Source organism: Micromys minutus, assembly GCF_963924665.1.
Source record: "Micromys minutus genome assembly, chromosome: 32".
In the NCBI taxonomy this organism is placed as follows: domain Eukaryota; kingdom Metazoa; phylum Chordata; class Mammalia; order Rodentia; family Muridae; genus Micromys; species Micromys minutus.
Window position 1 is genome coordinate 3,069,459 of NC_137967.1, and position 12,539 is coordinate 3,081,997.

At 41.9% G+C, this 12,539-nt stretch overlaps 1 protein-coding gene across 1 annotated transcript; it reads left to right on the forward strand.

Annotated features, from left to right (window-relative positions):
- Positions 1–9,855: 9,855 nt before the first annotated feature.
- LOC308413553 (mas-related G-protein coupled receptor member A) lies at positions 9,856–10,809 on the forward strand (the record flags this gene model as incomplete). Its single annotated transcript, XM_080908583.1, has 1 exon — positions 9,856–10,809. Exon 1 carries the CDS (start codon positions 9,868–9,870, stop codon positions 10,807–10,809), a length of 942 nt encoding a protein of 313 aa, XP_080764709.1. The 5' UTR covers positions 9,856–9,867.
- Positions 10,810–12,539: the final 1,730 nt, after the last annotated feature.

Genomic DNA, 12,539 nt, shown 5'->3' on the forward strand with positions numbered 1-12,539 from the left:
ATAAGTGTTGTCATGGTTTCTTCTTCAGTTATTTCCTGTGATGGTTTGAATATGCTTGGACCAGGAACTGGCACTATGAGGAAGTGTAGCCTTGTTGGAGGAAGTGTGCCACTGTGGGCATGGGCTTTAAGACCCCCCATTTTAGCTGTCTGGAAGCCAGTCTTCTCCTAGAGGCCTTCAGATGAAGACGTAGAACTCTCAGCTCCTCCTGCACCATGCCTGCCTGGACATTGCCATTTTCCTGCCTTGATGATAATGGACTGAACCTCTGAAACCTGTACGTCATGCCCAATTAAATGTTGTCCTTATAAGAGTTGCCTTGGTCATGGTGTCTGTTCATGACAGTAAAACCCTAACTAAGACACTCCCTATTGTTACATAAAAAAACTACTACATTTTTAATATTGGCTGGAAATGTATCCATTTCTTCTAGATTCTTCCAATTTATCAGAAAAAAACTCTTCACAATATTCCCTAGTAATCCTCTGTCATTATGCCCCCTCTTTAATCTCTGGTTTTATTTGGTCTGATCTCAGTCACTTTACGTCTGTTTGGCTGATGGTAATGATGCTGACTCAGCTTCTCAGAGAACCAGTTTATTTTTGTTCCTTTAGCGTCCACTTCGTAGACCTTTGCCCTGATCTTTACTGACTCTGTCTATTCACTAGGGTTTGTCTTGTTCTTGGTATGCTAAGACTTTGGAGGCTCATTATTAAGTCATTTTAGTTGGGTCTGATTTAACAAAAACACTCCTAACTATAAACTACCACTTAGCACTGCCTTAGCTGTATGGGAAACTTCGGTAAGTCCTGTTGATTTTCACAATTCTAGGATTTTTTTTAATAGAAAGTTTTGTCATTTTTCTTCCAATATTATTTTTATATTTGAGATTATGATTTAATTACAACATTGCTTCCTTACATTTTTCTCTCTCCAAACCCTCCCACAAGTCCCTCCCCACGCTTCTCTTTTTTCCTAAGTACAATCTGTTTGGTCTGTGTGATGTCATGTGTATGTGTGTTTGAGGGCTGACCGTTTGGCGCTGTTAACCTTTATTTCCTCCCCATTTTCTTCAGCCAAGGAAAGTTTCCATTTTGTTTGTTTGTTTTCATAGTTTCTTTGCTTTGGGCTTCTTGGTTTATTCTACTATGATCTTGTAAGACAAAATAAATCATTTCAATTTATTTGTAGATGCAAAGAACTGGGTTATTTAAATTTTTTGAGAATTTAATACACAAGTACTATAAGTACATCATTTCTACACCTTTGATGTGTTGGCATCAAAGGTGGCACCACCACCCGGGTGCAGCTACAGTCTTAACCCTTGTTTTTGCAGAGCAATGGCTAATGGGGCTTTTTCTTTTGATTGCAGCCCTACTTGAGTCGAGAGAGTGGTGTCCCACCTCCTATGCCCTTGTTTTTCATTCTATGTCAGGGTTTATTGTTTCTTCTGGAAATGTAAAGTTCAGCATCTCTGGGTTTTTCCTTGTCTTGCTCTACTGTGGAGGGTTATTCTTCCTGCCTCTCTATACAACTCACATCTCCTGGCAGCCTTGCAACTAATCGGTAGCAATGCAGGGAGTTCCCAGATAAGGTGATATCTTCCCCTGTCTGTTGTCATTGTGGAAAACCTATTCTTTCACCACAGTATCTTCACGAGAGCTGAGGGAACTAGGCACAAAACTAGGGTACCTGGATTTAGCATTTTTAAAGACACTTTAGAAGCAGAAAGGGGGAAATTGCCTGTGTCACTTCTCCCCATGCTCCACAGAGTAGAGAGAGAGGGGGAGACCCCTGCTGCTTCAAGAATGGAAAGCAAATTGAGTCCAGACCTTAGATTTAAAATCTTGTATCAGGTGTTTTATTATGACACTCAGTGCCAGTCAGAACCCCACATCTCCTTCCCCTAAGCAAGTGGCCAAGAACTGAGGCTCTAGAACTACCCTGGCCCAGGGCTATTGGCTGTCTCCCACAATGTTGCCCCACCTCATCATGACAGAAGACCCCACTCAACCCACCACAGTGAGACCCAGCACTGGACAGAGCTAAGACACCTCATCCACTGGCCAGTGTTTTCACACTGATTTCCCAACCCCACCCTGGCATTCCACAGACACTGTCTCCCAAAAGGACAAGTTTGGGTGTCAGCAGCAGCAGCAGCAGCAGGCACATCACCGACTGAAGTCCCAGCCACTGACGTGAGACAAAGAAGAATCCTCAAGGTGTTGCCTTAGAATTCAGTGTGAGCTAGAAAGTCTGGTGCTGGCCAGAGCCATATAGATGTCTGTGCCCAGGACAGAGACCAATATGAAGCCTCTGGACCTATCCCCATGCCAGATGGGAAGAGAAGTGTCCCACTGTTGGCTGGGTTCTGCCCTGGCTTGCGCCATCTGTATTGTGCAGATTTGAAATCTTTATAGGACATGCAGCATTTTAAAAAGTGTAAAACATATCAGTAAGTGTCTTAGTCAGTGTTTCTATTCCTGCACAAATATCATGACCAAGAAGCAAGTTGGGGAGTTCAGCTTACACTTCCATATCGCTGTTCATCACCAAAGGAAGTCAGGACTGGAACTCAAGCAGGTCAGGAAGCAGGAGCTGATGCAGAGGCCATGGAGGGATGTCACTTACTGGCTTGCTTCCCCTGGATTGCTCAGCCTGCTTTCTTATAGAACCCAGGTCTACCAGCCCAGGGATGGCACCACCCACAATGGGTTGGGTCAGGGGTGGCTCCACCCACAACGGGCTGGGCCTCCCCCCCTTGATCACTAGTTGAGAAAATGCCTTACAGCTGGATCTCATGGAGGCATCTCCTCAACTGAGGCTCCTTTCTCTGTGATAACTCCAGCTTGAGTTAAGTTGACACAAAACCAGCCAGTACAGTAAGCATATAAAATTTCAGTAACCTCTTAGATCAGCAATTGACTTTCATAAGATTAAGTATCTGAGAAGAACAGATGTGTCTTGGAACACACGGTTTACAGACGGAATTATAGAACCATTTCCCAAGAGTTTTTAAACTGTGTACATAACTGAAAATGTACTAGACTGCATACCTGTTTAAATGTAGCACATGCTATTTTTAACCAGCATTTACCTCAGCAAAAAGAAGCCTGTAACAGAACCATCTTGTTCCTCCCAAGGGCTACATGATCTCTGTGGGCTTAGATATGTCTGCCGGTGTTTTCTCCTACAATGCCCACTATACCCCCCCATCCCAGACAGTACAGTAGTGACTGGGGGGGGGGAATAAAAGCTACACCGAACCATTGTTTAAGAGCACCAGAGCTAGAAAGAGTGCTACAGTGTCTGCATCTAGCACAGAACCAGCCTGAGACTTCTGTAAGCAAACTTCCGCTTTTAGGTGGTCCTCTAGCTCCTGTGAACTTAGGACAAACCTGAGCTTGGAGCGCCCTCTAGTGGTGAAACAGTGACGACGCCCCCGCCCCTCACCCGCAACAGCAAAATCATAAACCTCAAGTTAGGGAGCTCAGAGTAAAGAAGCAAGCTGCCTAGAATCTCTGGGTGGACAAAGTCAGGTTGTGAGCACTAAATCTATAACCTCATCCTTACATACGCAGATGGTATGCTTGCCAACACGCTTAGAAGATTTCAAGGAAGCCTGAGGGTGGTGTGTGTACTTAGCACGCAGAAACATTAGCTTCAGTCCTCAGCACTAGAAAATATCACAACCTTCGCTAATGAACAAAATAAAGGAAGGGGGTTCTGGGAAGATTATTCAGATAGTAAAGTGCTTTCTGCACAAGCATAAGTCCCAGAACTCAAATACCTCGCATCTCACATAAAAGCCAGGTTTGGCACATACCGGTAAAGAAAGACACAGCTTGCCGGCCAGTTAGTCTGATTAAATTAGTGAGCTGTAGGTTCTGTGAGATGCTCTGTCTTAAAAAGCAAGCTATCAAGCACTTGAGAAAAAAATCAATCTCTGCCCTGCCCCAATGCATACACACACACACACACACACACACACACACACACACACCCAAAACCCAAGTACAATCATGCAAATAAATACAAAATTATGGCATTTCTTAACATTCGTTCCTTTCAAAATACCAAAAATGAATGGATAGGTCCAAAAGGCGTGCGTCTCAACATAATAAACACTGTAGTCAGTGAGGTGCAGCTGACCTCATAGGAAAAGTTGTAAGCCTTTTCTCTAAGGTCTAAAATAAAAACAAGAAAAGTCAAGGATGCTTGCTTTTGCTGTATTATTCAACATAGTACTTGTCTTAGTTAGGGTTTCACTGCTGTGAACAGACACCATGACCAAGGCAACTCTTTTTCTTTCTTCTTCTTCTTTTTGTAAAGTACAAAAGAAGTAGAGTAAGAGGGGTCTGGGGGATTTTTTATTATTACAGCATTATTTATCATAAAACTTTTGAACTTCTGAAGGCAGCAGGCTTCCAGTGATCTTTCTTAAGCTGTGGTGTGAGTGCTAATTTTTTTTTTTCTGGTGTGAGTGCTAATTTTTATTGGCCATATTTTATTTACATTTCAAATGTTATGCCCTTTCCTAGTTTCCCCTACATAAGCCCCCTATCCCATGCCCCATCCCCTTCTTCTATGGGGGTGCCTGCCTATGCACACACACCCCTGCCTACCCGCTCTGACATTCCCCTACACTTGGGCATCGAGCCTTGGCAGGACCAAGGTTGTCTCTTCCCACTGATGCCCAACAAGGCCGTCCTCTGCTACATTTGAAGATGGAGCCATGGGTTCGTCCATTTGTACTCTTTGGATAGTGGTTTAATCCCTGGGAGCTCTGGTTGGTTGGTATTGTTGTTCTTATGGGGTTGCAAACCCCTTCAGCTCCTTCAGTCCTTTCTCTAACTCCTCCATTGGGGACCTAGTTCTCAGTTCAATGGTTGGCTGCGAGCAACCGCCTCTGTGTTTGTCAGGTTCTGGCAGAGGTGCTTCTAAACCATTCTATATTTCTCAGTTGAGAATTCTCTGTTTAGCTCTGCCCCACCCCATTTTAGGGTTATTTGGTTCTCTGGAGTCTAACTTCTTCAGTTCATCCTATATATTGGATATTAGCCCTCTATCAGATGTAGGATTGGCAAAGATCTTTTCCCATTCTGTTGGTTGCTGTTTTGTCCTAATGACAGTGTCCTTTGACTTACAGAAGCTTGGCGATTTTATCAGGTCCCATTTGTTGATTCTTGATCTTAGAGCATAAGCCATTAGTGTTCTGTTCAGGAAATTTTCCCCAGTGCCCATGTGTTCAAGGCTCTTCCCCACCTTCTGTTTTATTAGTTTCAGTGTATCTGGTTTTATGTGGAGGTCCTTGATCCACTTAGACTTGACCTTTGTACAGGCTGATAAGTATGGATCAATCTTCATTCTTCTGCACGCTGACTGCCATTGAGCCAGCACCATTTATTGAAAATGCTGTTTTTCAACTGAATGGCTTTAGCTCCTTTGTCAAAGATCAAGTGACTATAGGTGTGTGGGTTCATTTCTGGATCTTAAATTCTATTCCATTGATCTACCTTCTTGTCTCTGTACCAATATCATGTGGTTTTCACCAACTGTTGCTCTGTAATATAGCTTGAGGTTAGGGTTGGTGATTACTTCAGAAGTTCTTTTATTTTTGAGAATAGTTTTTGCTCTCCTGCTCCTGGGTTTTTTGTTATTCCAAATGAATTTGCAAATTTTTCTTTCTAACTATATGAAGAATTGAGCTGGAATTGTGAAGGGGATTTCAATGAATCTGTAAATTGCTTTTGACAAGAGGGCCATTTTTACTATATTAATCCTGCCAATCATGAGCATGGGAGATCGTTCTATCTTCTGAGATCTTCTTCAATTTCTTTCTTTAAAGACTAGAAGTTTGGTCATACAAATCTTTCATTCACTTGGTTAGAGTCACACCAAGGTATTTTATATTATTTAGGACTATTGTGAAGGGTGTCATTTCCCTAATTTCTTTCTCAGCCTTTTTTATCCTTTGAGTACAGGAAGGCTACTGATTTGTTTGAGTTAATTTTATATCCAGCCACTTTGCTGAAGTTGTTTATCTGCTGTAGAAGTTTTCTGGTGGGATTTTGGGGTCACTTAAATATACTATCATATCATCTGCAAATAGTGATATCTTGACTTCTTCCTTTCCAATTTGTATTCCTTTGACCTCTTTTTGTTGTCTGATTGCTCTGGTTAGGACTTCCAGTACTACATTGAATAGGTAGCGGGAAAGTGGACAGCCTTGTCTAGTCCCTGATTTTAGTGGGATTACTTCAACTTTCTCCCCATTTAGTTTGACGCTGACTACTGGTTTTCTGTATATTGCTTTTACTATATTTAGATATGGGCATGGATTCCTGATCTTTCCAAGACTTTTAACATGAAGGGGTGTTAAATTTGTCAAATGCTTTCTCAGCATCTAATGAGCTGATCATGTGGAGTTTTCTCCCTTGAGTGTGTTTATATAGTGGACTATGTTGGCAGATTTCTGTATATTGAACCATCCCTACATCCATGGATGAAATCTACTTGATTATGACGGATGATCATTTTGATGTGTTCTTGGATTTGTTTTGCAAGAATTTTATTGAGTATTTTTGCATCGATATTTATAAGCTAAATTGGTCTGAAGTTTTCTTTCTTTGTTGGGTCTTTGTGTGATTTAGGTATATGCATAATTGTGGCTTCATAGAAGGAATTGGGTAGTGTTCCTTCTGTTTCTATTTTGTGGGATAGATATGAATGTCTGATAGAATTCTGCACCCAACCCATTTGGTCCTGGGCTTTTTTTTTTTTTTTTTTTTTTTTTTTGGTTGGGAGACTTTTGATGACTACTTTTATTTCTTTATGGGTTACAAGACTGTTTAGATGGTTTGTCTGATTCTGATTTAACTCTGGTACCTGGTATCTGTCTAGAAAATTGTCAGGTTTTGTTGAGTATGGGCTTTTGTAGTAGGTTCTGGTGATTTCTTAAATTTCTTTAGTATCTGTTGTTATGTCTCCCTTCTTGTTTCTGATTTTGTTAATTTGAATACTGTCCCTCTGCCCTCTGATTAGTCTGGTTAAGGGTTTATCTATCTTGTTGATTTTCTCAAAGAACTAGCTTCTAGTTGGTTTTTTTTTTTTTGTTTTGTTTTGTTTTGTTTTGTTTTGTTTTTGATTCTTTGTATAGTTTCTTTTATTTCTACTTGGCTGATTTAAGCCCTGAGTTTGATTATTTCCTGCTGTCTATTCCTCCTGGGTGGATTTGCTTCTTTTTGTTCTAGAGATTTTAGTTGAGCTGTCAAGATGCTAGTGTATGCTCTCTCCAGTTTCTTTTTAGAGGCACTCAGAACTAAGAGTTTTCCTCTTAGCCCTGCTTTCATTGTGTCCCATAAGTTTGGGTATGTTGTGTCTTCATTTTCATTAAATTCTAAAAAGTCTTTAATTTCTTTTTTTATTTCTTCCTTGACCAAGCTATCATTGAGTAGAGAGCAATGTTCAATTTTTATGTGTATGTGGGCTTTCTGTTGCTTTTGTTGTTATTGAAGACCAGCCTTAGTCTATGGTGATCTGATAGAATGGATCAGATTATTTTAATCTTCTTGTATCTGTTGAGGCCTGTTTTGTGACCAACTATATGGTCAATTTTGGAGAAGGTACCGTGAGGTGCTGAGAAGAAGGTATAGTCTTTTGTTTTAGGATGAAATATTCTATGGATGTCTGTTAAATCCATTTGGTTTCTAACTTCTGCTAATTTCACTGTGTCTCTGTTTAGTTTCTGTTTCCATGATCTGTCCATTGATGAGAGTAGGGTGTTGAAGTCTCCCACTATTATTGTGTGAGGTACAATGTGTGCTTTGAATTTTAGTAAGGTTTCTTTTATGAATATAGGTGCCTTTGCATTTGGAGCATAGATATTCAGAATTGGGATTTCATCTTCGTGGATTTTTCCTTTGACAAGTATGAAGTGTTCTTTATCTTTTTTGTTAACTTTTGGTTGAAAGTCAATTTTATTCAATATTAAAATGGCTACTCCAGCTTGTTTCTTGGGACCATTTGCTTGGAATTTTTTTCCCAGACTTTTACGCTAAGGTAGTGTCTGTCTTTGTCACTGGGGTGTGTTTCCTGTATGCAGCAAATGTTGGGTCCTCTTTATGTCTCCAGTCTGTTAGTCTATTGATGTTGAGAGATATGAAAGAACCAATGATTGTTGTTTTCTGTTATGTTGTTGTTGTTAGAGGTGGAATTGTGTTTGTGTGACTGTCTTCTTTTGGTTAGTTAAAAGATTACTTTCTTGTTTGTTTCCCTCCTTCTGTTGACATTTTTCATCTATTATCCTTTGTATGGCTGGATTTGTGGAAAGGTATTGTGTAAATCTGTTTTGTCATGGAATATCTTGGTTTCTCCAAGTCTTAGATTTTTTTTTCAGCCATGTTAAAAGAGGATTCTACAAACCCAAGTACACTAGTCAGCAAGCTAAATTTAACTTGTTCCTTTGGAAGTTACTGGTTCAGTATAACAGACAAATACATCAGACCCTGAAATTAGCTTCAAATAATTCTGAGCTCCCTAATTGGAAGTAAACGATTTACTGGGTTTCCACTTAGTTCCTTTTCTAGTCCGTTGGGACCATAATGGCTGGTATCTCTTAGAGAGCAGAGGAGAAATCTGGGCATTCATTCCTGGGTGCCTGCCTGCATCCCCCTTTGGCCTGGAGATCTATGAATTCCTGAACTCATGGTTGCTTTTTGCGAGGTTAAAAAGAAGAAGAAGATGAAAGAAAACCTCCAGATTCTGATTTTTTTTCTTTTTAGACAACTGCTATTCCCTTCCATGTTGTTAACTTCTTCTCCTCACTCTTTCTGTACCTTGTTTAAGCTGGGTGGTTTCTTAATCTACAGTATTGACTGCCATCTCCAACCTAGCTTGGATATTTCTTCTCTGGCTTTTCTCCCATCCATACATAATCAATACATTGTGGTGATGATTCTAAAGGACTGCTCAAAGGCAAGGAGGTGGGTTCCACGGCTTTGGGATTCTTAATAAGTCACCTGCCCCTCTGCCAGCCTGTACCACCTCCCCTGAAACACACACACACACACACACACACACACACACACACTATTCCTATATGGCAAGCTAGGCCTAACAATTAATAATCATCAAAAAGTACATTATAAATGTCTGGAAACTCCTGATAAAACTCATCATCTTATACAGTTAATATGTTGTGGTGTCTGCTTGTATCCAGCATAAATCCAGCATAGCTCCAATACCATGTCAGTGCAGGTGATAAAAAATGTATTGTAATCAAGCTGATTCTGGTCCATCCGGACTGCAGAACAGACCCAAGAGCTGAATTACGACCCTGAAGTAATGTTGTACAGCTTTTTTAAAGAATAAAACATATTAATAACAGGGGAGCGGGATGGGCTGTAGCATTGTCCAATCATATTTGACTGAGCAAAGGTGTTTCCACCAATCCGGTTAGGAGTAGGTTCCTGGGCCTGGAAATAGAAACTTGTGTGACCCTGCCAGCAAGACAGCAAAGTTGCCCTTGAGATGTCTGAACTCAGAAAACTGTTCCGTCACAGGTTATCCCTGAGATGTCTGGACTCTGACAACTATGTCCTTATAATAGAAGCTGTTCAGCTGTTGGGAAGTCCCAGCTCCCTCTAGGTCCTGGGACCTTAAATTTAGTTTCCCCCTATGGTTAAATAGAGTCTGAAAATAAAATGGTAGTTCTTAGAAAAAGCTTCTTTTGCTTTTTCCCAACAGATATGTGCTAAGAAAACATATCTTTAAGAAAAAGTGTTCATACAGAAGGCCTCATGTCCTTTTTGTGTTCCCCACAGCACCAGTTCTGGGGTTCTGAGCCCAAACACCTCGGCCTCACCAATGGCAGACACAACAATAAATCCAATGGACATAACCATACCCGGAAGTTTCAATAGCAGGACCCTGATCCCAAACCTGATCATCATCATCTCCGGACTGGTCGGGCTGACAGGAAACACCATTGTGTTCTGGCTCCTGGGCTTCCACTTGCGCAGAAATGCCTTCTCGGTCTACATCCTAAACTTGGCCCTGGCTGACTTTCTCTTCCTTCTCTGTCACATCATAGACTCCACGCTGCTGCTTCTCAAGTTTTCCTACCCCGACATTATCTTTCTCCCGTGCTTCAACACTGTCATGATGGTTCCCTACATCGCGGGTCTGAGCATGCTCAGTGCCATCAGCACGGAGCGCTGCCTGTCTGTCCTGTGCCCCATCTGGTACCGCTGCCGCCGCCCAAAGCACACATCAACGGTGGCGTGCACTGCGATCTGGGTCCTGTCGCTGCTGATCTGCATTCTGAATAGGTATTTCTGTGGCTTTTTGGATACCAAATACGAAAATGACAAACGCTGTCTGGCTTCGAACTTCTTTACTGCCGCCTGCCTGGTGTTTTTGTTCGTGGTTCTTGTCCTGTCCAGTCTGGCTCTGTTGGCCAGGTTGTTCTGTGGCGCCGGACGCATGAAGCTCACCAGATTGTACGCGACCATCATGCTGACCGTCTTGGTCTTTCTCCTCTGCGGCTTGCCCTTTGGCATCCACTGGTTCCTGTTGATCTGGATTAAGATAGATTATGGTGTGTTTGCTTATGGTCTTTACCTGGCATCGCTCGTCCTGACTGCTGTTAACAGCTGTGCCAACCCCATCATTTACTTCTTCGTGGGCTCCTTCCGGCATCAGCTGAAGCACCAGACCCTCAAAATGGTTCTCCAGAGGGCGCTTCAGGACACTCCTGAGACAGCTGAAAACACGGTGGAGATGTCGAGCAGCAAAGTGGAGCCCTGATGGAGAACCTGATGTCAGAGGCAGCTTTGGAGTGAGCTTGGCCACTGCCCACCCTCCTCTCAGCCTTGTGACTTGACATGCCTCAGTGGTTCACCAACATCTTCGACGGCTTTTCACTGACTTCGTTTTTCTACCTCTCCTGAGTAAAAAGCATTAATCAGAAAGTATCGTGTCTCCATCCTTCTTGGCATTAATAAAGTTCTCATGCTAACCTCCTCTGAAGCTTTCTTGCTGTTTCTCCGCAACTTTGGTTGCCAGGGAAACAGCCCAGGTCCACAACCACGACTCTCTTGTCCGGGATTGTTCTGTACCTGAACAAAGGAGCCCCGTGGTTTCCTGGTGAGACATCCTCACTAAACACCTCCAGCAAAACTGTTTTACACCTATCCAATCACAATGCTGATAATAGCAGAAGAATTATACAACGGTTTACAAAGACAGGTGTGACTATAGTTTATAAACAAGAGACTCCTGTCTTTTGACATGTCTGTGTTTCATCCGGGATGGATTCAGAGTCAGTTGTACCTGTATGACAGATTTGTATAAGGAGACTTTTTCTATGATGCTGGGAGCTCCCGATACTAGGGGCAAAAATCACATCTATTTTTATGGCCAAAATTGTCTTGGCAAGTCGGGGACGGTTTCCTGGGATGCTTGAAATCTGAACTGATGACTCTACAATTTTAACTGACATATTAAATTTCCCATGGCAGGCACGGGAAGATAAACAGTCAATACACAATAAAATGGGAGAAGGGAGACATCTTGTTAATAGTAATAATAATGAACCTTAAGGTTCTTCAGAGAACAACACACACACACACACACACACAAACACACACACACAAACACACACAAACACACCCACACATAAACACATACACAAACACACACACAAACATACACACACACAAACATACACACACACAAACACACACAAATACACACACAAACACACACAAATACACACAAATACACACACACAAACACATACAAACACACACACAAACACACACACAAACATACACACACACAAACACAAACACACAAATACACACACACAAACACACACACACAAACACACACACACAAACACACACACAAACACACACACACATACATACAAACACACACAAACACTCACACACACGCAAACACACACACACACACAAACACACACAGACACACACACAAACACACACACAAACATACACACACACAAACACAAACACACAAATACACACACACAAACACACACACACATACATACAAACACACACAAACACTCACACACACGCAAACACACACACACAAACACACACAGACAAACACACACACAAACACACACACACAAACACACACACACAAACACTCACACACACACAAACACACACACACATAAACACACACACACAGATCTTTACACTTGTTCTTAGCTGCAACAAAGCTGCAATATCCATAACTCTGAACAGACGGGCCTTGGTATAGATTTGCAAAAACACATAAAACCAACTCCAGAATAATATCAAATCAGACAGAGCCATCAGCCCTGCACTCACCAAGCCAAGAGCCAGCATCCTTTCCCCCAACCCTCCTCCCAAGGGTCTCTCCATTCCTGCTGTTCCATGGAATGCAGATGAAGTGATAAAAATAAAATTGGGGAGATTTGGGGAGTAGGCAGTGGGAAGCAAGCAGAATGTCCCCCCCTTGCTCAGTACAGTCTTTTTGAG